This window comes from Paroedura picta, chromosome 3 (assembly GCF_049243985.1).
Source record: "Paroedura picta isolate Pp20150507F chromosome 3, Ppicta_v3.0, whole genome shotgun sequence".
NCBI lineage: Eukaryota > Metazoa > Chordata > Lepidosauria > Squamata > Gekkonidae > Paroedura > Paroedura picta.
In genome coordinates, this window is record NC_135371.1 from 4,070,497 (window position 1) to 4,095,595 (window position 25,099).

The window sequence follows — 25,099 nt, forward strand, 5'->3', positions numbered from 1 at the left end:
GCCAGCGTTTCTTACAAAGAAACGGTCACAATGCAGAAAATTCTAGAACAGATCCCTGCAATCTAACCAGGGATGTTAGCTGCAAAAGCGCACTGAAGCTGCATTATCCAGCGTGTGCGGAATGGGCTCTTTTTTAAACACCACACCCACCAGGCAAAGGAAGGAAGCTTCAGTTGAGATCGGGACCACAGTACGTTTGAGGGAAACTACCCAAAAACCAACTGCTAGAAAACCCCTCCATACTCCTAATAAGGACAAAGTTTTAAAAGAGGCAGTTTTTATTGTTTTATTGGTGTAAAAATGTTCTAAGGTTACTGTTTTAAACTTTGGGGTCAACCACTTTGAGCCCACTAGGAAAGGGTGGTATAGAAATAAAATGTGCATTTATTATTTGTACGTTAGCCCCCTACCCTACTAATGCTGATTTTGTTGTTACCTTTTCATACAAGCATAGAGTTGGGAGGGGCCATACAGGCCACCTAGTCCACCCCCGTTCAATGCAAGATCAGCCTCCGGTATCCAAGGTAAATATCCAGTCACTGCTTGAAGACGGAAAATGGGGGGGGGGGGAGGTCCCTACCTCCTTAGGCAGCTGATTCCATTGCTGAACTACTTGGACTCTGAAAATGTTTCCCCTGATATCTAGCCAGCACCATTCTACATGCTGTTTAAAGCCATGGTTGTGGATCCTCTCCTCTGCTGCCAACAGGAAATGCTCCTTGCACTTCTCCAAGGGATAACACTCAACTTGGAAACAGCATTCCACTTTAAAAAACAACTCTGAGGAAGACCAGGTGTTGGGGCTGTTTTGGAACTATTGTGTCCCTCAAGTGGAAGACCATCCAAGTGCCCATCCTTATCCATTGTTGTTCCTCTCTATATTTATGAAAGCCTAGGGGGTGGGACGTGTCCGGCTGTCCAAGTTGGAATAGGGCCAATCAGGGTGCAGCCAGCTTTGTTCTGATTGGCCCTGCCCCTGCGGCTGCTGCCCTCCGACCCTGGACTCTAGCCTCTTTGCTCTCAGATGCCTCAGTGGCTGGAGCCAGCAGCTGGTAAAAGGGCCCTGGGCAAAGGGTCATGGTGGAGGGCTTGCTAACGAGGGCCTCCTGGCCTGCTAGGCTGGGCCTGCTCACTAGGCCTTCGGCTGCTCACTGCCTGCTAAGGAGCTCTGCCTTGGCCCTGCTAACGAGCTGCCCAGCCCCTGCCTACCCCACTTGATTTGGCTGTGAGCTGCGGCCCAAAGACAAAGACACCTTAAGCTGCCTGGCCAGAGGCCAGGGGAGGGGACCCTTTCAGGGCCCATTCTTAGGAACGGCCTTTAAAGCTATTATTTAATAAAACGTTGTAGCCATTTTCAAACTGCCTTTGTATTCCGTTTTCATAAATGACTGATAATGGATTTCCCCCTGTCGTTTCAGACTGACCCCATTTTAGGAACCAGCTGCTCTCAGAATTTATTTACCTGTTCATACAGACTCACTTGCGGCAGGTTAGCAAAGCGTGGTTGAGTCCCTTTTGAGGGAAGCGGCTTTCTTCTGCTTTCCACCCCTTTGTGGCGCTTCTGTATCACGGATCAATTGAGGAGCAAAGACTGCCATACATGGAACTATTGTGTCTGAAGACGAACACAACCATGGAATCATAGAATCACAGAGTGGGAAGGGACCTCCTGGGTCATCTAATCCAACCCCCTGAACTGTGCAGGACACTCACAACTCTTATCGCTCATCCACTGTCACCTGCCACCCCCTTGAGCCTTCACAGAATCAGCCTCTCCGTCAGATGGCTCTCCAGCCTCTGCTTAAAACCTTGCAAAGATGGAGAATCCACACCTCCCAAGGAAACCAAAACAAGCTAAGAACCCCGCTGCTTGTCATAGACACAGGATGAAAATGAATGATGAAATGTACATATATTTTATAATAAAAGCGGCCTTAGGTCCAAACCAGGACTGTGAGTATTCCTCAGGGGTAGCCTGTGGCTCTCCATGGACTACAGTTACCATGGGCCCCTGCCAGCATGGCCAACTTACAAGGGCTCATGGTTATTGTAGTCCATGGACATTTGGAGAGCCACAGTATGGCCACCCATGCTCTATTCTGTGTGGGTTCGCTCATGTTTGATCAGCAGCCATTTATGACTGAAGCACTTCACGCAAAGAGAGCATTTAAAGGGTCTCTCTCCCGTGTGGGTCCTCTCGTGTCTGAGGAGGTCCGACCGCTCAAAGAAGGTTTTCCCGCAGGCCGAGCACTGGTATGGTTTCTCCCCTGTGTGCTTCTTCTCGTGCTTGATGAGGTTCCAGTTATAAACAAAGCCCTTCCCGCAGGTCGAGCATTTGTACAGCTTCTCTCCCGCATGAGTCTTTTCATGTTTGATAAGGAGGCAATTACGAGTGAACCGCTTCCCACAGGCAGAGCACTGGAAGGGTTTCTCCCCAGCCTGGGTTCTCTCATGAAATATCAGGCTCGGCCTCGGGCAGAAAGTCTTCTCGCCGTACAAGCATTTCCGCGGTTTGTCCGACGTGTGTATCCGCGGATGCCGCATCAGCAGGTCCTTGCGAACGACACTCCTTCCAGGACGTGAGGACGAGTCCTGATTTGGGGGTCCTTCGTGTCGGGGAAGGGACAGCTCTTCTCTGAAGGCTCCCTCAAAAGCAGGGTGAGGCTCATCTTTGGGCCCTGCTAGGTTTTCAATGAGGACTTTCTTTGCCCCACCAGAACTGGGATGGCTCAGCGTGTTCCTTGGGTGGGCTCTCTTCTGCCCATCCTCAGATCTTCCCCCTCCCTCAGAAATAGACTCCGTCGCTCTCCTTCGGAAACTGCCACCCGTTTCTGCGAGCTCCAAACAGTCTACAGGACTGGTTTTCTCTTGATGTTTTCTCACCTGCATGTAACCTTTTGGGAATAAAAACAGCAGGGGAGGAGAAAGAAGAACTTGGTTTCTGTCTTTCAATAGCCAGGGCCCATTCCACACACAATAGATAATGCACTTCCAATGCACTTTAAAAGTAGATTTTGCTTTTCTGCACGGGAAAATCCAGCTGCCAAGGCACATTGATAGTGCATTATCTGTGGTGTGCGGAATGAGCCCAGGACAGGACGCAACGCATATGGATACAGCCTAGGGTTGTGCGCTTCGGCTCGGTTCGGCTGTCTCGGGCTTCGGTAATTGCCAAGGCAGCTGAACTGAGCCAAAGCACACATCCCTAATGCAACCCACCAACCACAGAACGGCCTATCACAATACTCACCCTGAAGTCTGGCTTCCTCATTGGCCACTGGCTGGGCCTCCTGCGATGGCTGCCTCTCCCTACGCCCAGTCAGAGCCAGCTCCGCCTCGAAGGGAATCACAGCCGCCTCCTTGTGCTTCGTCAGCGCCTGAAAGTGCATAAACGGACGGGGAAAGCTTGGGCCATGCCTTCAACACAACAGAGCAGCCTTTGACCCTAGGGCAACCGGAGCTCAACCCAGAGCTAAGCTCAACCTGCTGCCATTTGAGGGGGGATTTAGCTCAGTGGCAAATCATGTTTTTGGCACACAGAAGGCCCCAGGGATCAGTTCCCAGCATCCCCAGTTTAAAAAGGATGAGACAGCCCATGCATGTAACTCAATCAAAGGCAGGTTCATTTAGAGAGGTGGAGCCCTAGCTCAGTCAGAGAGAGCTTCTGCTTGGCATGCAGAAGGTTCCAGGTTCAATCCCTGGTATTTTCAGTAGAAAGGATGAGGCAGACCAAGGGTGGGACTCATTTAGGGAGGGCCACAGCTTAGTGTTGGAGGCTTCGCTTTGTATTCAGAAGGTCCCGGGTTCAGTCCCCAGTACTCCAGCTGAAAGAATCTCGGCTTACATATGATGTGAAAGTCCTCTCCTGGAGACCCACTGTCTGACAGATTAAACAAGAATGAACAAGGGTCTGACTCAGAGGAACTTCCTGTGCCCACCCCAGATTCCCTCCCATGACTGACCAGGGTGAAAGCAGCTTGGTGAAGTGGGTAAGAACGGCAGCTAGCAATCTGGAGAACTGGGCTGGATTCCCCACTCCTCTTCCACATGCAGGCAGCCTTGGGCTAGTGCACAGTCCTGTTAGATCTGTTCTCACAGAGCAGTTCTGTCAGAGCTCTAGTAGCCTCACCCACCTCACAGGGTGTCTGTTATGGGGAAAGGAAGGGAAAGCTATTGTAAGCTGCTTTGAGGACTCTCAAAGGCCTATTATGCACGGCCGCTGAAACTGCAGCATGGAGAACGCGGAGGAGGAAGAAGCGAAGCAAACCGCTTACACACGGGACAGAATGCAACGGCGGCAAAACCCAGAGTATCCGATTATACACGCGGCTAATCCAGAGCCGCTTCTGGTTGCACCCTGGTCCCGGGAAGCTCCACTTTCTTCTGCATCTCGTTAACGCGGCTTTTTTTGTGGCATACGGTGACTCTGCGCCCGGTTGCCGCCTGCAGCGTGCATAATTGGTGATTTTAGCCGTCGCCATTCCGCCCCGCATGTGGACCTTCCACTCCGTGCATAATGGGCCAAATTTAGAGTATAGAGAATAGAAAGCAGAGTACAAAAACCCAAGTTCTTCTCATCTCACCTGCGGCTTCCCTCTGTGGGCCTCCCGTTGCATCTGCAGGAACTCCTCGGCCAGGGCCACTGCCTGGGAGCAGGTCTCTGGGCCGCTCTCCCTCACCCAGCTCTGGATCTCCGGGGGCAGGATGGTCAAGAACTGCTCCAGAATCAGGAGCTCCAGGATCTGCTCCTTGGTCTGCCTCTTCACCCTCAGCCAGCCATGACAGAGTTCCTGGAGCCGGCTGTACGTCCCTCTCGGCCCCTCAGCCTCCTGGTAGCAGAAGCGGCGGAAGTATTGGCGCTGCCTCTCCCTCCACATGGCGTCCCCTCGCAAGATGGCTGCCTTCACCTTGGCATAGTCGCCTCTGTCCCGGACATCCAAGTTGCTGAACGCCTGTTCGGGTTCCCCGCTGAGGGCCGGCAGGAGTCGGGTCACCCACTCTTCCTGGGGCCACCGGCAGGCTTCGGCCACCTGCTCAAAGGAAGCCAGGAAGGCCTTGGTGTCGTCCCAGGGGGTGGGCTCCTGAGGCAACTCCGCAATCACCCACCTGGACTGAGGCCTCTCCACGGTCTTTAGAAACTCCTGCCACTGGACTTCCCACTGCTCAAGGGAGCCATCGGCTGGCTCCTGTTTCACCAGAATTCCTTCCGGTATTCCTTCCAAGACCTGCCCGAGAGTGCCCACCTGGAGGAGGTGAACGTCTGCTCTGCCTCCTTTGGTGCCCCGCTCTTGGGGCCCACTCGCTGACTCTTCCTCCTCCATTTTCATCGCAGACTCTCTCACGGTCACAGTCTCTCAGAGCGAAGGTGTCCTAGACGGGCAGGAGGAGAAGGAAAGAGCCTCAGCAGGAACAAAACAGAACCAAAAAGGCGAGGGCAAGTGGAACAGCCACCTGCAACGACAGCAGACTCAAGGACCACTTCAGGAAATCCCTCCCAAAGGATGGCTCCATTCTACTATGAACTCTGGATCAACCGGGGTGGTCTTTGGTATCTTTGAATGATGTTACCTGAAGAAGAGTTTTATGCCCCGCTTTTCAGTACCCGAAAGAGTCTCAAAGTGGCTTGGTGTGGTGGTTAAGAGTGACTAAGAGTGGCGGCCTCTAATCTGGAGTGTCGAGTTTGATTCCCTGCTCCTCCACATGCAGCCAGCTAGGTGACTTTGGGCTAGTCACAGTCCTGTTAATGCTGTTCTCACAGTGCAGCTGATAGAGCTCTCTCAGCGCCACCTTTCCTCACAGGTTGTCTTTTGTGGAGAGAGGAAGCAAAGGTGACTGTAAGCTCTTTTGAGACACATGAGCCAGGCACTGTTCTCTGAAAGCTCTCTCACCCTCACCTACTTCACTGGTGTCTGTTGTGGGGAAAGGAATGGAAGTCAATTGTAAGCTGCTTTGGGACTCCTTTGGATAGAAGAAGAGTTCTTTTTTTTATATCCTGCTTTTCACTGCTCAAATGAGTCTTCCCAGATCAGAACCCCCATCATGTAGGTGAATGTAAGAGAGCTCTGAGAGAAGCTGATCTAAATTGGAGAGCTGGATTTGTTTCCCCTCTTTTCCTCCACATGTAGCCAGCTGGGTCACTTTGGGCTAGTCACAGTCCTGATACAACTGTTCTCACAGAGCAGTTCTCTCAGAAATCTCTCAGACCTACCTAAATTACAGGGTATCTGTTGTGGGGAGAGGAATCGAATGGTGTTTGTATTATTTTTAAAATAGTCATTTAAAAGCCTAGGAGTTTCCAACCTTCTTCAAATGGGGGGGGGAGGGGCCTACTTGCTGAACGGGAAGGAAATGTGATTTATTTCCCACACAAGGCCTATCATACAGCTTCCGCTGCTGTGAACTCCACCAATTTATTTACATTCAAGTGGGTAGCCATGTTGGTCTGAAGTAGCACAACAAACATTGAATCCAATAGCTATTAGACTCAATTATTTATTTACGTATCAACCAGTCCCCATTTTTGGCTGGTTTTTCGTCTAACAAGCCACAGTGCAGTATCCACAGCTTTCCCCTCTCACTCGATCTCCTCACAACCAGCCAGTGAGGTCAGTCGGTCAGAAAGTAAAACGGCCAAATTTCACCCAGCGAGGAGATTTTCATCCGGACCTCTGAGGTCTTAACACACCAACCGTTACACAACACAGAGATGTGTGGAAACAAATGCCAGGGATACCTATTGGGAGGAATGGCAGGTGCCTACAGGCCCTTTGGAGATAATGGGAGTCAGGAATGCCAACAGGCTTGCATGGGGCTCCGCTGAAATACACTGATGCAGGGAAAAATTGCCATGAAAATTAAACCTGCTAGAAACCTGCTCTAGGTCATGAACGACAAGCCCCAGAGCACAATGATAGCCCCTAGGGCCAGAGAACCAGTTCTGAGACCAGAATGATGGTCCCCAGGACTGGCATGCATATTCTAGGGCTGGAATGACAACCCCCCTTAGCGGAAGCATTCTCACAGGTGGTTATTCCACTCTGGGGGCTGTCATTCCAGTCCCAGAATATTCATGCCATCCCCAGGGGCTGTCATTCTATCCTAAGGCCTGGCATTCCAGTCCCACAACAATCATGACGCTCCAAGGTCCATCATTCCGCTCTGGGACGTGTCATTCCAGTTCCACAACATGCCTGCTTCTCCCATGGACGCTATTCCAATCTTTTTTTGCTTAAGAGTCTGTTTATTTATGTAAGGCAACAGTGGAAGAACAGAAAAGATAAATTAAAAAGAGGTTATACAACATAAGTATGATTGTCAAGGACTATCATGTAAGAGGCAGCCCGGTATAGTGGTTAAGATTGGTAACCTTTAATCTGGTGAGCCAGGTTGGATTCCAGGTCCCACCTGGAGACTGGCATCCCTACCATGCCATTCCGTTCACCAAATCTACTTTATTAGAAAGAGGAGGAAGAGAAAATTCAAAGAAACGCCCTCCCCGCTTCCCGCATGATCAGACTGCTGCCCAGGGCTCCTTCCGCACACCTCGGAGAACGCACTTTCAACGCGCTTCAGAAGTAGGTTTTCCTGTTTTGCACCAGAGAATCTAGCTGCAAAAGTACACGGAAAGCCCCATTATGCAACGAGTCACTCCAGGTGGTTGCACTTCAGACCCAAGAACGGCAGGAGAAGAAAGAGTCCTCTCTCAGGCCGAGGAGGGGGCCTCTTTCTCTATGGGGCTGCTCCCCCACCCACCCCAGGTTGCCCAGTCCCGCTCTGCCCTGGAAAAAGCTGCAAAGAGCCAGGCAATCTTTGCTCCTAATGGGAGGGGGGGGCATCCCGCTGAGATCAGACAGAGACCCCCTCCCATCCATAACTGGGTGGGGCCAAAGAAGTTTGAGGGGGGGCTCTTTCTCCCCCCCCCCAATATGTGTATCTTCTGCATATTGCCCCCCTCTTTAGAGAATGCACCTAAACTCACCTTCTGCACTCTGTGTCTCCCTCCTCCTCTTTTGGAACTATTCTGAACCAAACTCCGCCCCTAGCAGGAAAAAAAAAAGAGCCTTCCTTTCGCATCCATATTTGGCCCGTCTAGGGAGCGGCGCTCGCTCGCTTTAACCCTTTGCAACCTTGCTAAACAACCAGAGCACTAACATCAAAGGACCCCTCTTCTAAGGCGTGCCAAGTGCCATCCATTCTCTCCCCAGGGTATTGCGGCCTGTAAATCCAAAGTGGGGGGGGGGGGGGGGGACTGGCTGGGCTGAGGCTTTGCTATGTGGAGGAATCGGCTGGCTTTGCTTTCTGATTGCTAAGAAACACCACACAGGTTGGCTTCTTAGGCTGAGCACAGTACTTTGGCTTTATTAATAGGGTCTGCCACATTCCCCCCCTTTAGCCCTCTTATAAGAGATCCCTGTATTCTGATGAGGAAGCGTCCATGTTTATATTTTCAGAGTTGCCACCCCCCAGGTGGGACCTGGAGATCTGGAAATTACAACTGATCTCCAGGACTGAGAAACCTGTACAGAGTTGGCCAAACTGAATCACTCAAGATGACCATGGACTACAGTTCCCATGAAACCCTGACAGCAAAGGGATACATTGGGGTGTTGGTGTAGAGATGCTTCAGTCTTAGCAAAGAATTGGAGAAGTCCCGTTTTCACTTGTTCCTAAATTAAGAGATTTTCTTTATTTATATCGACTGGAACCTTACAACTAGAATTGGAGTGCATCCGATGAAGCTGATTTACAGGAGGTTCAGGACGGACAAAAGAACACTGGTTTTACACAGAGAGTGATTAAAATGTGGAATTTGCTTCTACAGGATGTAGTGATTACCACAGGAATCAACAATAAATCATGTAGCAGAGACCTATCAGTGCTACTAAGCATGGTGAATGAGGGGAACCCCAACATTCAGAGGCACTGAATTTCTGAATCCCAGAGCCAGGAGGCTAAAACAGGGGAAGGCCTCGGCCACTCTGCCTTGTTGTTGGACTTCCAGAGGAACTGGTTGGCCACTATGTGAGACAGGATGTGGGGCTAGGTGACCTATTGGTCTGATCCAGCAGGGCTCTTCTAATGTTCTTATGAAGGCCTCTATGCCCTCCTGTTGGCCCTCCAGAGGAACCAATTGGCTATGTGTGAGGCAGGATGCTGGATGAGATGGAGCACTGGTCTGATCCAGCAGGACTCTCCTTATGTTAAATCAATTCAGGCAACACAATAGGACGTCCAGTGAACAATGTAATAGGATTGGGATTGCGGAAATCTCACACCAAGCAGAGAATGACCCTGTGGGTCATTTTGGAATTAGTCTTCTGGAGTGGGGGACATTTCACCACCTTCCTCCTCCTCTCTCTGGTTTTGGGACGAGTCCCCCCCCCCATTTACTTCTTACAGATTAACTTCTTTTACTCTGCACATTTTTCTCCAGCAGGGACAGAAAGTATCCTCTCCTCCTCCATTTTATCCTGTGCTATAAATTAGGCTAAAGGACTGTTACTGGCCCAAAGTCACCAAATGAGCTGCCACGGCAGAGTGCACATTTGAACTCAAATCTTCCCGATCCAAGCCCAATGCTTTAACTCCTACAGTACACCATTGCTGCAATGGTTCCCCTGATGGGGCACTCAAACCGGATTATTACAGCAGTTTAGAATCTGGTCATGTGATACAGCTTCTTTGCTGTGAGGAATCCCTGAGAAATGACATGTTCGCCGTGTGGGGAGTAAAACAAGCTTCACTGATTTGTTTTTTTATTTTTATTTTTCCGGACAGTTCCTGGAAGCAAACGGAGAAGAGCTGTTTTTTTGTACCAAGCTTTTGACTACCAGGAGTTTCAAAGCAGCTTAGAATCTCCTTCCCTTCCTTTCCGGACAACAGATACCCTGTGAAGTAGGTGGGGCTGAGAGAGCTCTGAGAGAACTGTGACTGACCCAAGGTCACCCAGCAGGCCTTGTGTCTCAGTGACTTAAAATCAGCTTCCCTTCCTCTCCCCACAACAGACATCCTGTGGGGTAGGTGGGGCTGAGAGAGCTCTGAGAGAACCATAACTGGCCCAAGGTCACCTAGCAGGCCTCATGTGCCTCAAAGTATTTACAATCACCTACCTTTCCTCTCTCCACAATAGGCACCCTGTGAGGTAGGTGAGGCTGAGAAAGCTCTGAGAGAACCGGAACTGGCCTAAGGTCACCCAGCTGGTTGAATGTGGAGGAGAAGTGGGGAATCGAACCCAGTTCTCCAAATTACAGGCTGCCACTCTTAACCACGACCCCACGCTGGCTTTAGACCCCAGCCCCAACTGCAATGCTTTCCGCAGGCAACGAGATATATACAGTTGAACGCTTTTATATTTTATTACGCCTCGTCTTTCAATACAAAAACATTGCCGGGACAATTTACCCCCCTTCAAAAAAAAATTGTAGCTATTAAAGTCACCCAACTGAAATGACCAAGGACCCTCAAAACATGAGTCAAGTCATTCTGCCAAGGAAGGGCAAGCGTCTAAAAGACCCCTGATTCAGAGAACTTCTTTCCCCATCAGCAACTCACTCATGCGTAAGTTTCTGGGTAAGTGGCACCTCGCCTGCAACAGTACACAGCCCCATAAGCAGGCTACTTTTAAAGGTGCCACAAGGCTAAGACGGCTATCTCACTGCTGAGTGGGTGGGGAGGGGCACAGGGAAGTTCCCCCCCACCCCTGGCGTGCATCCTTTGATGCAGTGTAAGATTGGTGCTCTGGCTGAAGCGCTTCCCGCACTCAGTGCACTGATACGGCTTCTCCCCCGTGTGGGTCCTCTTGTGGCGGATGAGGCTCGACTGGTCGCAGAAGCTCTTCCCACAGTCCGCGCAGGTGTAGGGCCTCTCCCCCGTGTGCAGCCGCTGGTGCGCCCGGAGGCTCCCCCGGTGACTGAAGCGCTTCCCGCACTCGGGACACTTGAACGGCTTCTCCCCCGTGTGGACCCTCCGGTGCTGGGCGAGGCTGGACTTGTCCGAGAAGTGGCCCCCGCAGTCCGAGCAGCTGTGGGGCTTCTCCCCCGTGTGCATCCGCAGGTGGCGGATCAGGTTGGTGCTCTTGTTGAAGCTCTTCCCGCACTCGGAGCACTGGTAGGGCTTCTCCCCCGTGTTGATGATCTGGTGGGAGGTCAGGTGGGCGCTCTGGTTGAACGTCTTCCCGCACTCGGGGCACCGGTAGCCCCTCTCGCCCGTGTGCATGATCTGGTGGCGGATCAGGTGGGTGCTCTTGCTGAAGCGCTTCCCGCACTCGGAGCATCGGTAACGCTTCTCTTCCCGCTGGAGGGTTTCGCTTTCAGGAAGGGGCCCCCTCTGGCCGGAGCACGTCCCTCGGATTGGGTCTGATTGCTCCTCAGGCTCAAGTCTCCAGTTAACTCCAAGGTATTTGCTTTTTCTTTTGCCCACTTGCTTGATTGGCTGCGCCGGGGTTTCGTGGGAGGACTCATCTCTCCTATCCTTAGAGAGGTTCCCCTCTTGGCTCTCTGGTGATTCTGGATTCCAGAAATTCTCTTTCCGCTCTTTGCTCTCAGTTCCTTTGGTTAAGGTCTCTCTGGGCGCCTCTTCATTCTCCTGCTTTCCTCCTGCCGGAACAGGGAGAGAAAACCCTAGTAAGAGTTGATTTTTATACCTTGCTTTTCACTACCCGAAGGAGTTCAACAGTAGGCCCAGAGGGGTCCCAGGTGAGCACGTACACAGGTATGAATCCCAACCCTATTCTGCACGATCGCCACTTCTTGGGTTTCTCAAAGCCTGGGGAATATCTCAGGGGTTTCTCACTGATAAAAACGTTGAGAAGGGCTGGGTTAATGAATTGTCCAAGGCTTTCATGACTGGAGTCAATTGACTGCTTTGGGTTTTCCAGGCTGTGTGGCCATGGTCTGGTCATCTTAGTCCCTGGCGTTTCGCCAACAACAGGGGTAGGACATGGCAAGATGGGAATCTCTCCCCACCAGAACAACGCTAAGATCATAAAATGCTAATTTGCTGACGGTCCCTGACCCAAAAGAAGAGTGTCTGACCTTGACTAGTGCCAGGGCCTTTTCAGTTTTGGCTCCAGTCTGGTGGACTACGCTACCTGTGGAGACCGGGTCCTGACAGAACTACCAAAGTTCTACAGGGCCTGTAAAATGGCCCTATTCCATCAGGCATATGGTTGAGGACGGGGCAAACAAATAAAAACACTGGGCCTGCCCCCTCCAGAATACACCCCCTCCAGAGTATAACAATGTAGATGGCCTAAAAACAGGAATAAGAACAAAGCTTAAGACAATTGGGGCACTCAGATTTGCATCCTACTTCTCATTGCCTCAAAGAGTCTCTAAGCGGCTTACAATCACTGCCCTTCCTCCCCCCAGAACAGGCACCCTGTGAGGTAGGTTGAGCTGAGAGAGCTCTGAGAGAACAGACCTATCAGGGCTGTGACAAGCCCAAGGTCACCCAGCTGGCTGCATGTGGAGGAGCGGGAAATCAAACCTGTCTCACCAGATTAGAAGCCGCTGCTCTTCACTGTTACACCAAGGGTAATAGCCAGCTGTTGTTAATAATAATGATGATGATAATTATGTTTATATCCCACCTTTCCTTATTTTTATATCCCCCTAGCAACTAACATCAGGTATAAAACAGTCAATACAAAATAAATTATACATATAATAAACATGAATTTAAATTTAAGCTTTAAAGTTGTTCTTAAAACCACCTCGTCCAGTTTAAAATCATTACGGGGAAAGAAACAGGGCCCCCCTTCTTACCCTGCAGACTCATATCTCCATCCTCCTCTTCCTTGATGCCCCTCAGGAGCCACACCTGCTCACTCTTGGACAGATCCTGGCCTGCCTCAGGGACATTCCCAGCCATCTCCTCCAAGGGCACCTGCAACAGCAGAGAGGGACTTATCATTTGGCGAGTGTGTGCAATGTAGCCAAAAGATTCTGAGGTGGTCTGGCAGCCAGGCAAGGGGCTTTCAGGGACAGGGCGTGGCTTAAGGTGGGAATAGGTGTGCTCCATCCCCTTGCAGGGGCCGAGAACTCACTTAGGCTCGGGAAGGGGGTTGGACTAGATGACCCAGGAGGCCCCTTCCAACTCTATGATTCTAAGGGGGATGGGGAGCCATAGAAGTGGCCAATTCCCTGTCTCGAGGCCAAGCCCATTAAGGCAGATGGGGAAAGGCCGTGGACCCCCTCTGGAGGAGTGGGAAATCAAACCCACTTATCCAGATTAGAGGTCGCCACTCTTAAGTAGTACACCAAGCTGGCTGGAGACGTCACTTTCCCACCCAAGGGCGTAATGTTGCTTTCTGCTTCACCCCACCACCCCGCCACCCACGAGGACCCATACAGAGAACACAAAGACATGGCCTCACTTCTTCCTCCGGCCTCTCGGCCTCTTGCTGCCGCAGCAGGAACTCCTCCGCCAGGGCCACCGCCTGGGAGCAGGTTTCCGGGTTGCATCCTTTGACCCAGCTCTGGATCTCCGGCGGGAGTATGATCAGGAACTGCTCCAGGATCAAGAGCTCCAGGATCTGCTCCTTGGAGTGCCTCTCAGCCTTCAGCCACCCCTGGCAAAGCCCCTGTAGTCGACTCAGAGCCCCTCTCGGCCCCTCGGCCTCCTGGTAACAGAAGTGCCGAAAGTGTTGCCGAATCTTCTCCCTGCTGACGCCGTCCCTTCTCAAGATGGCTGCTTTAACTTTCCCATAATCCTCTCTGTCTGGGGCATCCAGGCCAATAAAGGCCTCTTCGGCCTCTCCCCTGAGGGCCGGCAGGAGTCGGGTTACCCACTCTTCTTCGGGCCACTGGCAGGCTTCGGCCACTTGCTCGAAGGAGGCCAGGAAGGCCTTGGCGTTGTCCCATGGGGAGGGCTTCTCTGGTGGTCTTGGGCTTGCCCATCTCGAGTGAGGGGAGTCCACGGTCTGGAGGAACTCCTGCCACTGGACTTCCCACTGCTGATGCTGCCCCTCTCGCGGCTCTTGCTTCACGGGCTCCCCTGACCTCCTTGGGGAGAACTCTCTGGCATTCCCAGCCCAGAGGACAGGAGGGGCTGTCCCGATTCCTGCTGACCTCTGCCCTACGGCGGGGCTTGCGCGATCATGCTCCTCCATTTTCATTACAAAGAGAGGGTCACAATGCAGAAAATTCTAGAACAGATCCCTGCAATCTAACCAGGGATGTGGATCTTCTGCCTAGGGGGTGAGAAAAGAAAAAAGGAGGGTACAAACACTTCAGATCATTGCATGTCATCCAAGGTGGCCAAACTGAGGTTTTCCAGATTTCCATGGACCACAGTTCCCATGAGCCTCTGCCACCATGTCTTGGCGAGGGCTCCTGGGAATTGTAGTCCCTGGACACCTGGAGGGCCTCAGTTTGGCCACCTCTGAGGGAACACTCTATCTAGGGCACTGATGGTTGGCATCCTTGGTGCTTGGAGGGCAACAGCAACTGGGCGTCTGGAATTCTGGCCCTACTGTGACCTGGGTAGGCCATTGGCCTGATCCAACATGGCTTCTCTGATGTTCTTATGGAACTGTTGCTCTCTCAGTGTCCATGGACTACAGTTCCCATAACCCCCTGCCAGCACATGTTGACGTAGCACATGGGAACTGTAGTCCATGGACATCTGGAGAGCCACCCCTACTGGGATGCTGGACGAGATGGACCCCTGGTCTCATCCGGCTCAGGGCTCTTCTTAGGGAGCTGGATATGGCTTGCAAGGGGGCCCTTTGGAGGAGCCGAAATCTGGCACAACTGCTCCTTTTGGGCTGGATACGGTGGGAAGGCAGGAGGGGCAGCGGGAAGGCAGGAGGGAAGGCTAGGAGCAATTAGGGGGGTTTGGGGGGTGGCTCATTGCGGTCTCTGTTATATCCTTCCACCATCCCCCGCCCACCCCTGCAAGCACCTACCAGTCCGTGCTGGCTGGCTGGCCAGCTCACCCCTCCTCTCTCCTCTCCTCTCCTCTCCCTGCAGCTGTGAAGGGGAGGGGGGGAATCCAAAACCAACCCCCCCCACCCCAAAGAGCAGCCACCACTGTGGTCCTCTCTAGGAAGCACAACTCAGCTTGCTTAACTCTTGTCAGGATGCAACACCAAAGCACCATTTTCGACTGCTGGGATCTTGGCTCCTTCTTTTCCGTGGAGGGGGGCTGAGAGGATGTCCTCCCTCCCTGAGGCAGCTTGCTCCCCTGTGGACTGCAAAATCTGCAAAATCTTTTGCACCCCCTTTCCAAATGCCCCCCCCCAAAAAAAGGTGCTGACTTTTCCCATGGGGGGGATTGATTCAACTGAGTAGCCGTGTTGGTCTGAAGTAGCACAATAAAGTCCAGGGGCACCTTTAAGACCAACAAAGATTTATTCAGGGTGTGAGCTTTCGAGTGCAAGCACCCTTCCTCTAATTAGGGGGGGAGACATGCAAATAGGGGTGCCAGCCTCCAGGTGGGACCTGGGAATCCCCTGGAGTTATAGTTCATCTCCAGACTAAAGAGATCAGTTCTCCTGGAGGAAATGGATGCTTTGGAGGGGGGACTCCCTAGCATGATAATCCACTGAGGTTCCTCCCTGCCCCAAATCCTGCCCACTCCTGGCCCCACCCTGAAGTCTCTCCTTCCAGCCTACAAGAGGCAGAGCCTCCCTAGTAGTCATAAAGACAGGGGAGAGAGCAAAAGGAGGGCTAAGGGCTCAGGGTGGGTGTGTGCACATGTGGGGGGAGTGATGTCACTTCTGGGGGCATGGTGATGGTGGGGCGTGATCAGCTGACATCACTTCCAAGGCTCCTCAAAGTCTCAGAACTGATTTCAGGCTCTCCTCCGTGGTCAAAAGGTTGAAAAGGGCTGATTAAAACAATCAGAATCAGTATAGTCATCAAAACATTTATATACGTATAATCAGCCCCATTTAGAAGAATTTGGGGGATGTGGGCTCTGTGGAACTGATTTAGGTCCTGCAGGCCTCTGATCTCTCTTGGCAGATCATTCCATCAGGTCAGGGCTAAGGTTGAAAAGGCTTTGGCCATGGTTGAGGCCAAGTTCACCTCTTTTGGGCTGGGGAGCCTAAGCCAGTTTGGGCTGGGGAGCCTAAGCCAGTTTACCTCAGGGTTCTTTAGGTGGCATAGTGGAAAAGGCGGTTCCGCAAATCTGCAGGATCTCCAGTGCTAGATTCCACAAGCGAGTGCTGGAAAGGTTCCTAGATTCATGTTTGGGAACACCCGAGAACCAGCAAGATTTTGAGAGCATGAGCTTTCAAGGACCTTTGTCAGTCACTTTGAAAGCCAGTGTGGTGCACCTGATAACCCTGGTTGAAATCCCTAGCTCTGCCATAGAAGCTCACCGGATGTCCTGTGGTGAACTCAGCCTGGCCTACCTGACAGAATTTCTGTGAAAAAATAAGAGGTGGGGATTGCTGGCAGAGTTTAAATTTGCAAAGAGCTCGTAGGCTCGTAGCTGCAGTAGGCTGGCTGCTTGTGTAATGAGCCAGGCTAAAAAAAGCCCTAAACTAAAAGTGACATAATTATACATACCTTATCATAACCATTCTCAGTTTCTGGACCCCTGCAGGAGGCTGGCTGCTTGAACCATGAGTTACAAAACCGATAATGAAGAAACAACAAAACGGCTGAAATTAGATCCTTGTCTGAATAGTCTGAATAGATCCTGAATAGTCAGATCCTTGTCTGAATAGTGGGTAGACTACACTGGATTCTCTGTTTCATTACTGAGCCAATGGCCAATGAGGATATATTCCTAATTTCAAATTGTGAGATTCATGAATCAGATGTGAATAAGGGGCAAGCAACAGATGAAAATAATATACTGTGAAAATGAGAGTGAATCCAGACTTAATTTTAGTGGGCTCCAGATGAGTTTGTTCAAAGAACAGAGATGAAAAAAAAATTATCTATTTAAAGAAGTTTATTATTTCACCGTTTTTGTTGCTCCTTTATTATCGGTTTTGTGGCTTTGTGGGATTGACTGGCCTTTGTTTTGCACCATGACTTAGGTGAAAAAGGCCTAAGCTAAGTCTGAAATAACTATACTTGACACACCTTCTCTTAAATATACGTGTGACAGATTTTTAGAACATTCCACCAAGAGAAGCATGGGTGTTGTTTTTTCTTCTTGAATGCATTAATTCAAGATATATGTATGCCTTGAGCTGATCTAGAAATCTAATAAATACCTTTTAAAAACACATTCAAATGCACATAAAGGAACAGATCACATGATTTCTTTTTCTTTCCATTGATAGTTGAACTTTCCAGAAATTAGTGACGTAATACATGACAAAAAGGGTATTTCATCAGTTTAGTTACCAGGGGCCCCTTTGGACTCCCCTTCTAGCATTTATCAGTCTGTGGCCCCCAACAAATCTCCCAGGACACCCCCCCCCCCTCAATGGGCTACATGGTCCCCGTTGAGAATGGCTGATGTAGATTCTTACATAAGATTCAATTTGCCATAGCTACCTGGGAGTCTGGGATCTTATCTCCAGTGGAATAATTATGCCAATAAAGGTGTCTTAAGTCTCCAGGGGAAGAGCATGAAACTGGAATCCACAAGATGGTGGGGCGGTTTTTTTTTAAAGGCTCCTTCATCTTCTTGCTCCAAAGAACTGTGCATGTTTCAAGGAATGTGCCACAATTCGAGTAGAGTGTAACTAGCCGAGTTAGACCACCTTGGCCACAATAATATTAGGAAGCAAACCAATATTAGGAAACAAATCAAGGAGATTATTTTAGGTACAAATGTGAACATGCAATGGCAAGCAAATAAACAATGGAAGCTTTCCACTGGTCTAAACGTTCCTCTGATTCTGCATTGATTTCCCATTCTCCCAAAGTCGTAGCTTCTCAAATGTATAATTGGGCCTGCTTTATACTAAGAGTTTTTTTCTAGAAGCTGATATGGCCTGTGTGTTATTAGAGTATCTTAATAGCATAAGGAATGCAATTGCTTTGTGTGAGAGAGAACGCTCAGTCTGCGTGATTTTCCCCTTATGGATTCTTTAACATGAATTAAGAGCGGCAGCTTCTAATCTGGAGATCTGGGTTTGATTCCATCACTAATCCTCCACATGCAGCCAGTAATGGTGACCTTGGGCCAGTCAGAGTCCTTTTAGATGTGTTCTCGCAGACCAGTTTTGTCAGAGTCCTCTCAGCCTCACCTACTTCACAAGGTGTCTGTTGTAGGGAGAGGAAGGGAAGGTGATTGTAAACTGCTTTGAGATACATGAGGCCTTCTGGGTGACCATGGGCCAGTCACAGTTCTCTCAGAGCTCTCTCAGCCCCACTTGCCTCACAGGGTGTCTGTTGTGGGGAGAGAAAGGGAAGGCAATTGTAACCCAATCGGAAACACATGAGGCCTGCTGGGTGACCTTGGCCCAGTCACCCAGAGCTCTCCCAGCCTCACCTGCCAGCCTCAGAGCTCTCCCAGCCTCACCTACCTCACACGGAGTCTGTTGTGCAGAGACAAAGGGAAGGTGATTGTAAGCCACTTTGAGACTCTTTGGATAGTGAAAAGTGGGGCATAAAGCCTGATGCTTCTTCTTCACTTGAATGGTGGTGGTTCTTTTTTACCCTGTGTATATTATCTGATATGCATTAAGACAGGGCCCTTCACTAAAGCTCCCGGTATATTCTGAGCAACTGTATGGCTTCTTGTCCATGTGCATCCCTTGATGCGACACGAGGGTCGTGACCTGACTGAAGCCCATCCCACAGTCAAAACATTTATAGGGCTTTTCCCCTGTGTGACTTCTCTGATGCAAAGCGAGGTTTGCGCCAGTCACAAAACCCTTCCCGCACTCTGAGCACCGGAACGGCTTCTCTCCCGTGTGCATCCTTTGGTGGGACATGAGATTCGTGTTGGTCGTAAAGCCCTTCCCACAGTCCGGGCACATGTAGGGCTTCTCTCCCGTGTGGGTCCTCTTGTGCTTCACGAGGCTGGACTGGTCCCCAAACCTCTTTCCGCACTCCAAGCATTTGTATGGTTTCTCCCCGGTGTGCATCCTTCTATGCGACGTGAGGTTGGTCCTTCGGTTGAAGCTCCTCCCACACTCCAAGCATTTGTAGGGCTTCTCCCCCGTGTGGATCCTCTTGTGGGAAGTCAGGGTGGTGCTCCGGGTGAAGTTCTTGCCGCACTCTGTGCATTGATAGGGCTTCTCCCCCGTGTGGACTCTCTTGTGGGACGTCAGGCTCGTGCTCCTGGTGAAGTTCTTGCCGCATTCGGAACATTTGTACGGCTTTTGACCCGCGTGGAGCACTTCCCGTTCATCGAGGTCTCTGCTTGGGCTGGAATACTTCCCAAGCGTGAACCTTCTCTTTGGTGGTTCCTCCGTGCCCACTTGCCAGTCGGCACCAAGGGACCTTCCTCTTTTCGTTTCGGCTTGATTTTCTTGTCGGATTGGGAAGTCACGGAAATCTCTATCCTGGCAGAGGACGGGCATACAGGTCCTCTTCTCCGATACATTTCCATCTGGCTCCTTTGCTCCCTCTTGGTTCCAGAAGTTCCCTTTCAGCTCTTCAGGCCTTCCTGAGAGGATCCCATGTGGTTTCTCTTCTGTCGCACTTTCCCACTTGTTGCCAGCTGCCATAGAGAAAGAAACAAAGAGCAATGAGTTGGGGGAAGGCTTTCACGGCTGGAGTCTACTGGCTGTTGTGGGTTTTCTGGATGGTGTGGCTGTGGTCTGTTCCTGACATTTTGCCATTAAGTGTGGCTTGCATCTTCAAAGGTGGGACATGTCAAGTTGGGAATCTCCCCATGTTAAAGTGTGGAGGGTATGAATAGTTGCTGGACATTTTATTTACTTCTTGGGGTTGTGACATAATGCATCACATTCCTGTCTTAGCTGGGATGCTCCCAAGGGATGAATGCTGGAAAAGCAATTCTAACAGATTTGCTAATGAACTCCATTCAGACACAGGAAAAGCATTCCCTAATGGACTTGCTAATGAACTCCATCAAGATATAGGAAAATCACTTTCTAATGGACTTATTAATTAACTCCACCCAGACAAGGAAAAACACTTCCTAATGGACTTGCTAATGAACTCCACTCAGACACAGGAAAGAACCTTTCCTAATGGTCTTGCTAAAGAATTCCATCCAGCACTTCCTTACTTCTAGACCATTCCCTGGGAGACTCCCAGATAAGACAGAAATGTGATGTGTTATACCCCCCCCCCTCCCTGAGAAATAAACCAAATGCCCAGCTTGATCTGGATCAGTTTTAGCTTCACAGTGACTTTTTTTTTGCCATCAAGGCACATTTCACCCAGCCTACATGACTTTCCCATTCTGATCCGTCTTCACTCCAGTCCTTTTTATTTTTCCACATGCCCATTTTGTTTTCTGACACACTAACAGGTACTCGACCCATTTTCCTAATAAGGAGAGTGATATGAAATTGAAGATAAGCGTTTCCTGATGTAGGTCCATCGTAACTGGCTAAGCTGCTGTGATGTCACAGAAGGCTCTCTAAGTGCTAAGGAGTATGGTTCTTCCTCAAACGCCATAAAGAAAAGAAGCATTAAGGGAAACGAAAAAGGACTTCAGGGATGAACAAAAAGTATCTCAGCGTTATCTTTGGCGAGTCAGAGCCCCGCTTCATTAGACGTAAGATGAAGGGAGCATCTGAGATTTGATTTGCAAATGCTTCTGCTCAAAAAAATGGTGCTCATCTTGAGGGTGCCACCGGACCCTTTGGTTTTTCTGTGGCAGACTAACAAGGCTAACCCAGCTGCCACAATGGGGACAGCTTTTATGTACAAAACACCAGGGCTGCTTCTTCTTCAACCTCCCTCACTCCTTATTCTTTGCCTTAACAACAATTTGGAAGAAAAAGAAGCCTGGAACGAGCTTTGGAGCCCCCCAAGGACTAAGCCCCCCCTCCCCCCGGCCTGGCTTGCTTACCTAATAGGCTGCCTTCTCCCTCCTTGTCCGGACACGAATGCCTCAGTTCGAGGACTGACGGAGCCCGGCTTGCTTCAGAGGCTGTTGCAGCCCCCTCTTCAAATGCACCTTGAAACATCACCTGTAAGAGCACAGAGGGACCTTTTTAGGGGCACAAGGTGGGGAGGGGGTGACATTGGGCCAAGAGAAGTCCTGGTTCTTCTTTCCCTGCACTGAACCTAGCAGTTCCACTACCCCACACGAGGGGGAAATTATGCCTGGCTTTATTGGAATCTTCTGTTCTTATGAAGGCCTCAGTCCCTATGTCCTGTTGTAGACCATCCAGAGGAACTGGTTGACTGCTGTGTGAGACAGGAAGCTGGACTAGATTGGACTACTGTTCTGATCCAGCAGGGCTCTTCTTCTGCTCCTATGAAGGCCTCAGCCTCTCTTGCCCTGTTGTTGGCGGTCCAGAAGAACTGGCTGACCACTGTGTGAGACAGGCCGCTGGACTAGGTGGAGTACTGGTCTGATGCAGCAGGGCTCTTCTTCTGCTCTTATAAACCTCTGAATATCAGTGCCAGGAGGCAAACTCAGGGGAAAGCCTCAGACTCTATGCCCTGTTGTTGGCCACTGTGTGAGACAGGATGCTGGAGTAGATGGCCTCTTTTAAGGTTCTTATACAGCTGCAGTGACAGGGCTCTGCACCCACTAGGATGGCAAAGACCACCTGCTCTTTCTCCCTCTCTCCCTTCCTCCTCTGCATGAGCTGAGTGTACAAAGATGATCACCTAGGCTGGGGGGTGGGCTGGAGGTAAAGCCATCAGGGTTAATAAGGCTTGTGGCTGGACTAGGGCTCCAAAAGCTTTGGGTATGAATTAACCACAGCAGACAGTCAAGAAGAGGCAAACAATTAATCTGTCCCAGTTTATAGCTCGCTCACCTTCTCTGTGACTGAAGGGATAAATGGATGGACCATTGGCCCTTAGCCTCAAGGCAAAGAAGGCATGTTCTGTCTTGGGCAGGGATACTCTGTATTCTCACCTGCTCTTCATGTCTTTGGGCCTCTTGCTGCCTCGAGAGGAGCTCCTCGGCCAGGGCCACCGCCTGGGAGCAGCTTTGAGGGCCGCTCTCCCTCACCCAGCTCTGGATCTCCGGGGGCAGGACGCTCAGCAATTGCTCCAGGACCAGGAGCTCCAGGATCTGCTCCTTGCTGTGGTTCTCCACCCTCAGCCACCGACAGCAAAGTTCCTGGAGCCGGCTGTAGGCCCCTCTTGGTCCCTCGGCCTCCTGGTAGCAGAAACGCCGGAAGTGTTGACGCCGCTTCTCCCTTCTCAAGGCGTCTCCTCGCAAGATGGCTGTCTTCACTTTCCCATAATCCTCCCTGTCCCTAGCATCCAGGCTAAGGAAGGCCTGCTCAGTTTCCTGGCTGAGGGCCGGCAGGAGTCGGGACACCCACTCTCCGTCGGGCCACTGGCAGGCCTTGGCCACTTGCTCGAAGGAGGCCAGGAAGGCCTTGGCGTCCTCCCACGGGGTGGCCTCCGCTGGCAGCTGCAAACTTGCCCACCGTGACTGAGGGGTCTCCACATTCCTGAGGAACTCCTGCCACTGAACGTCCCAGTGCTGAAAGCAACCCTCCGCTGGTTCCTCTTTCACCGGTTCCCTCAAGCGCCTGTGCAGAAATTCCTTCATTTGGAGGGCCTGCAGGGCTTTTCCTGCCCCTTCTGCTAAAGTGGGGCCAGTGGGGTCCTGCCCCTCCATTTCCTTGTCTGGCGAAGAAAGCCACACAGCACAAAACAGGAAGGGAGGTAAACAGGAAGACCGAACTTTGGCCTGGGGAAGAGAGATGAAAACCTGTTTTTCAAAACAGCAAACATAAACACGAGCAGACACCTGAAGAAGCACAACTCTGTTTAGGCTGAAGAGTGACTGACTCTATTCTGGGGAACCAGCTTTGATTTCCCACTCCTCTACATGCAGCCAGCTGGGGGAGCTTGGTCCAGGCACAGCTTAGAGCTTTTCTTGGCAGAGCAGTTCTCTCAGAGCTCTCAAGGAAGGGAAAGGTTGAGGTTAGGACAGGAAGCTCCTTGGGTTCCCTCCCTCCCTTAGATGTCTTGGATATCTCTGACATTGCTACATCTATTATCCACCTGCATTCAAGCAGGGGGTCAGGTGAGGAGGAGGCTCGCTGAGTCAGCATTGGCTGCTGGAAAAGATAATTGTTGATGGTTAAATTTCTGCTGCTGTATTGTATTATGTGGTAAAGTAAGGGGTTTCACTGTTTTATAGTACTGTATTTTATGGTCTTAAATTGTAAGCTGCCAGGAGCCAGCCTTGGCCAAGTAACAATAACAAGAATAATAATAATAAAGCAGCTCCTTTGGGACTCCTTTGGGTAATGAAAATGGGGAGGGTTAAAAAATAACAGCTCTTCTTCTTCTCTTATACTGAACTATGGTCAGGAGAAGAGAGATCGAAACCTATACATAATTTTTTTAAAAAACCTAAACATGCCTGAAGCTGCCTTATACTGAATAGAAAACAGCAAGAGTCCAGGAGCACCTTACCAACCAGAATTTCCTGTTGGGGATGAGCTTCTTCACATACAAAACCTGCCGCAAAATTTAAGATTCAGGTGGGGGTCCACGTTGGTCTGTAGTGGCAGAACAAAATCCTTTAAGACCAACAAACATTTATTCAGGGTGTGCCCACAAAAGCTCAAATCTCGATTCAAACTTGGTTGGTCTTAAAGGTGCCACTGGATTCAAGTTTTGTTCTGTCACAAATTCGGTTCATCTTGAAGGTGCTCCGGGACTCTCTCTCTCTCCTACGGCTGCAGACCGACGAATACGGAGACCCATCTTGATTTATGATGAACGGGACCGTCACTGCTAGTACTGCCTACTTAGCAGCAGGTCTTTGGGGTCCGAGGCTAAGGCCTCTCTGGGGTCCCGGGCAAAGTCCTTGTTGTGAGGATAAAACAAAGAATTATTGTAGCAGCTTTGTGGGATTTCTCTGGGGAGAAAAAAAGCCAGGTATACATGAAGGAAACACAACGAGAGGTGTGGCGCCTCCGATGCCTCCTCCACAGCAGAAGTGGCTTCTTCCTGGCCCTCCCACGTGCCTTAGAACCCGGGAGGGTTGCCAACCTTCATGCGGGGCCTGGAGAACTCCCGGAATCCCAGACTGCAGCTCTCCTGGAGGAACGGCGGGACGTGGGCTCGACCGCATTAAACCTTGCTGGCGTCACACCCCCTCCCACCCCCCAATCTCCAGGAATTGCAGAAGCGGGAGTTGGCAACCTTGCCTAGGAGGAAGAGCCTGGCCAAGATGAGCCCCACGGCTGCCTCTGAGAAAGGTGGGATCCCTGGAGAGCTCTGCCTCTGCCTCCTGCCTGGTCAGGGGAAAAGGGAAGGATCTCGCCTGCAGCTGGATCAAGGCCGGGAGGAAGCAGGGAGGCTCGTTCCCCTCCAGCCCCTCTTCTCCTTCGCTCTTCCTCCGCTTGCCCACCAAAGCCCTCCCCGCCCCTCCGGGCCTGGAACCGGGATTTTGGGACCCTCCCCCCACGCCCTGCTCTCCGCTCTAGGCAGCCGAGCTCGGCCTACTTAACCCCCTCCAGACGTCGTCGCAGCCCAAAGCTGGAGAGATGCAGATAGACAATTGTAGAGACACAGACAGACAACTAGAGACACGTGTATACGGAGAGAGAAACAGATACAGATTGACAAAAGTAGATACACATATGCAGACAGAGAGAGGCAGATATACACAGAGACAATTATAGATAGATACACGTATAGATAGAGCCTATTGTGGCACAGAGTGGTAAGGCAGCAGGCATGCAGTCTGAAGCTGTCTGCCCATGAGGCTGGGAGTTCAATCCCAGCAGCCGGCTCAAGGTCGACTCAGCCTTCCATCCTTCCAAGGTCGGTAAAATGAGTACCCAGCTTGCTGGGGGGGAAACGGTAATGACTGGGGAAGGCACTGGCAAACCACCCTGTATTGAGTCTGCCATGAAAACACTGGAGGGCGTCACCCCAAGGGTCAGACATGACTCGGTGCTTGCACAGGGGATACTTTTACCTTTACACATATAGATCCACGTATACAGATGGACAGAAAGGCAGATCTATACAGAGAGAAAAATAAATGGAGGCAGAGCTTCTAGGTAGAGTCTGCACACAATAGATGATGCACTTTCAATGCACTTTAG

At 50.9% G+C, this 25,099-nt stretch overlaps 2 protein-coding genes across 2 annotated transcripts; both read right to left on the reverse strand.

The window, feature by feature from the left end:
- Positions 1-260: 260 nt before the first annotated feature.
- On the reverse strand, positions 261-8,056 carry LOC143834038 (uncharacterized). Its single transcript, XM_077330567.1, has 4 exons — positions 7,979-8,056; positions 4,584-5,370; positions 3,251-3,377; positions 261-2,894 (listed from the first exon to the last, which is right to left on the reverse strand). Exons 2-4 carry the CDS (start codon positions 5,325-5,327, stop codon positions 2,095-2,097), a joined length of 1,671 nt encoding a protein of 556 aa, XP_077186682.1. The 5' UTR covers positions 5,328-5,370; positions 7,979-8,056; the 3' UTR covers positions 261-2,094.
- Positions 8,057-10,336: 2,280 nt separating this feature from the next.
- On the reverse strand, positions 10,337-24,175 carry LOC143834179 (uncharacterized). Its single transcript, XM_077330781.1, has 5 exons — positions 21,931-24,175; positions 20,908-21,028; positions 18,573-19,581; positions 15,759-15,762; positions 10,337-11,283 (listed from the first exon to the last, which is right to left on the reverse strand). The coding sequence occupies exons 1-5, from the start codon at positions 22,645-22,647 to the stop codon at positions 10,621-10,623; spliced, it is 2,514 nt and encodes an 837-aa protein (XP_077186896.1). The 5' UTR covers positions 22,648-24,175; the 3' UTR covers positions 10,337-10,620.
- Positions 24,176-25,099: the final 924 nt, after the last annotated feature.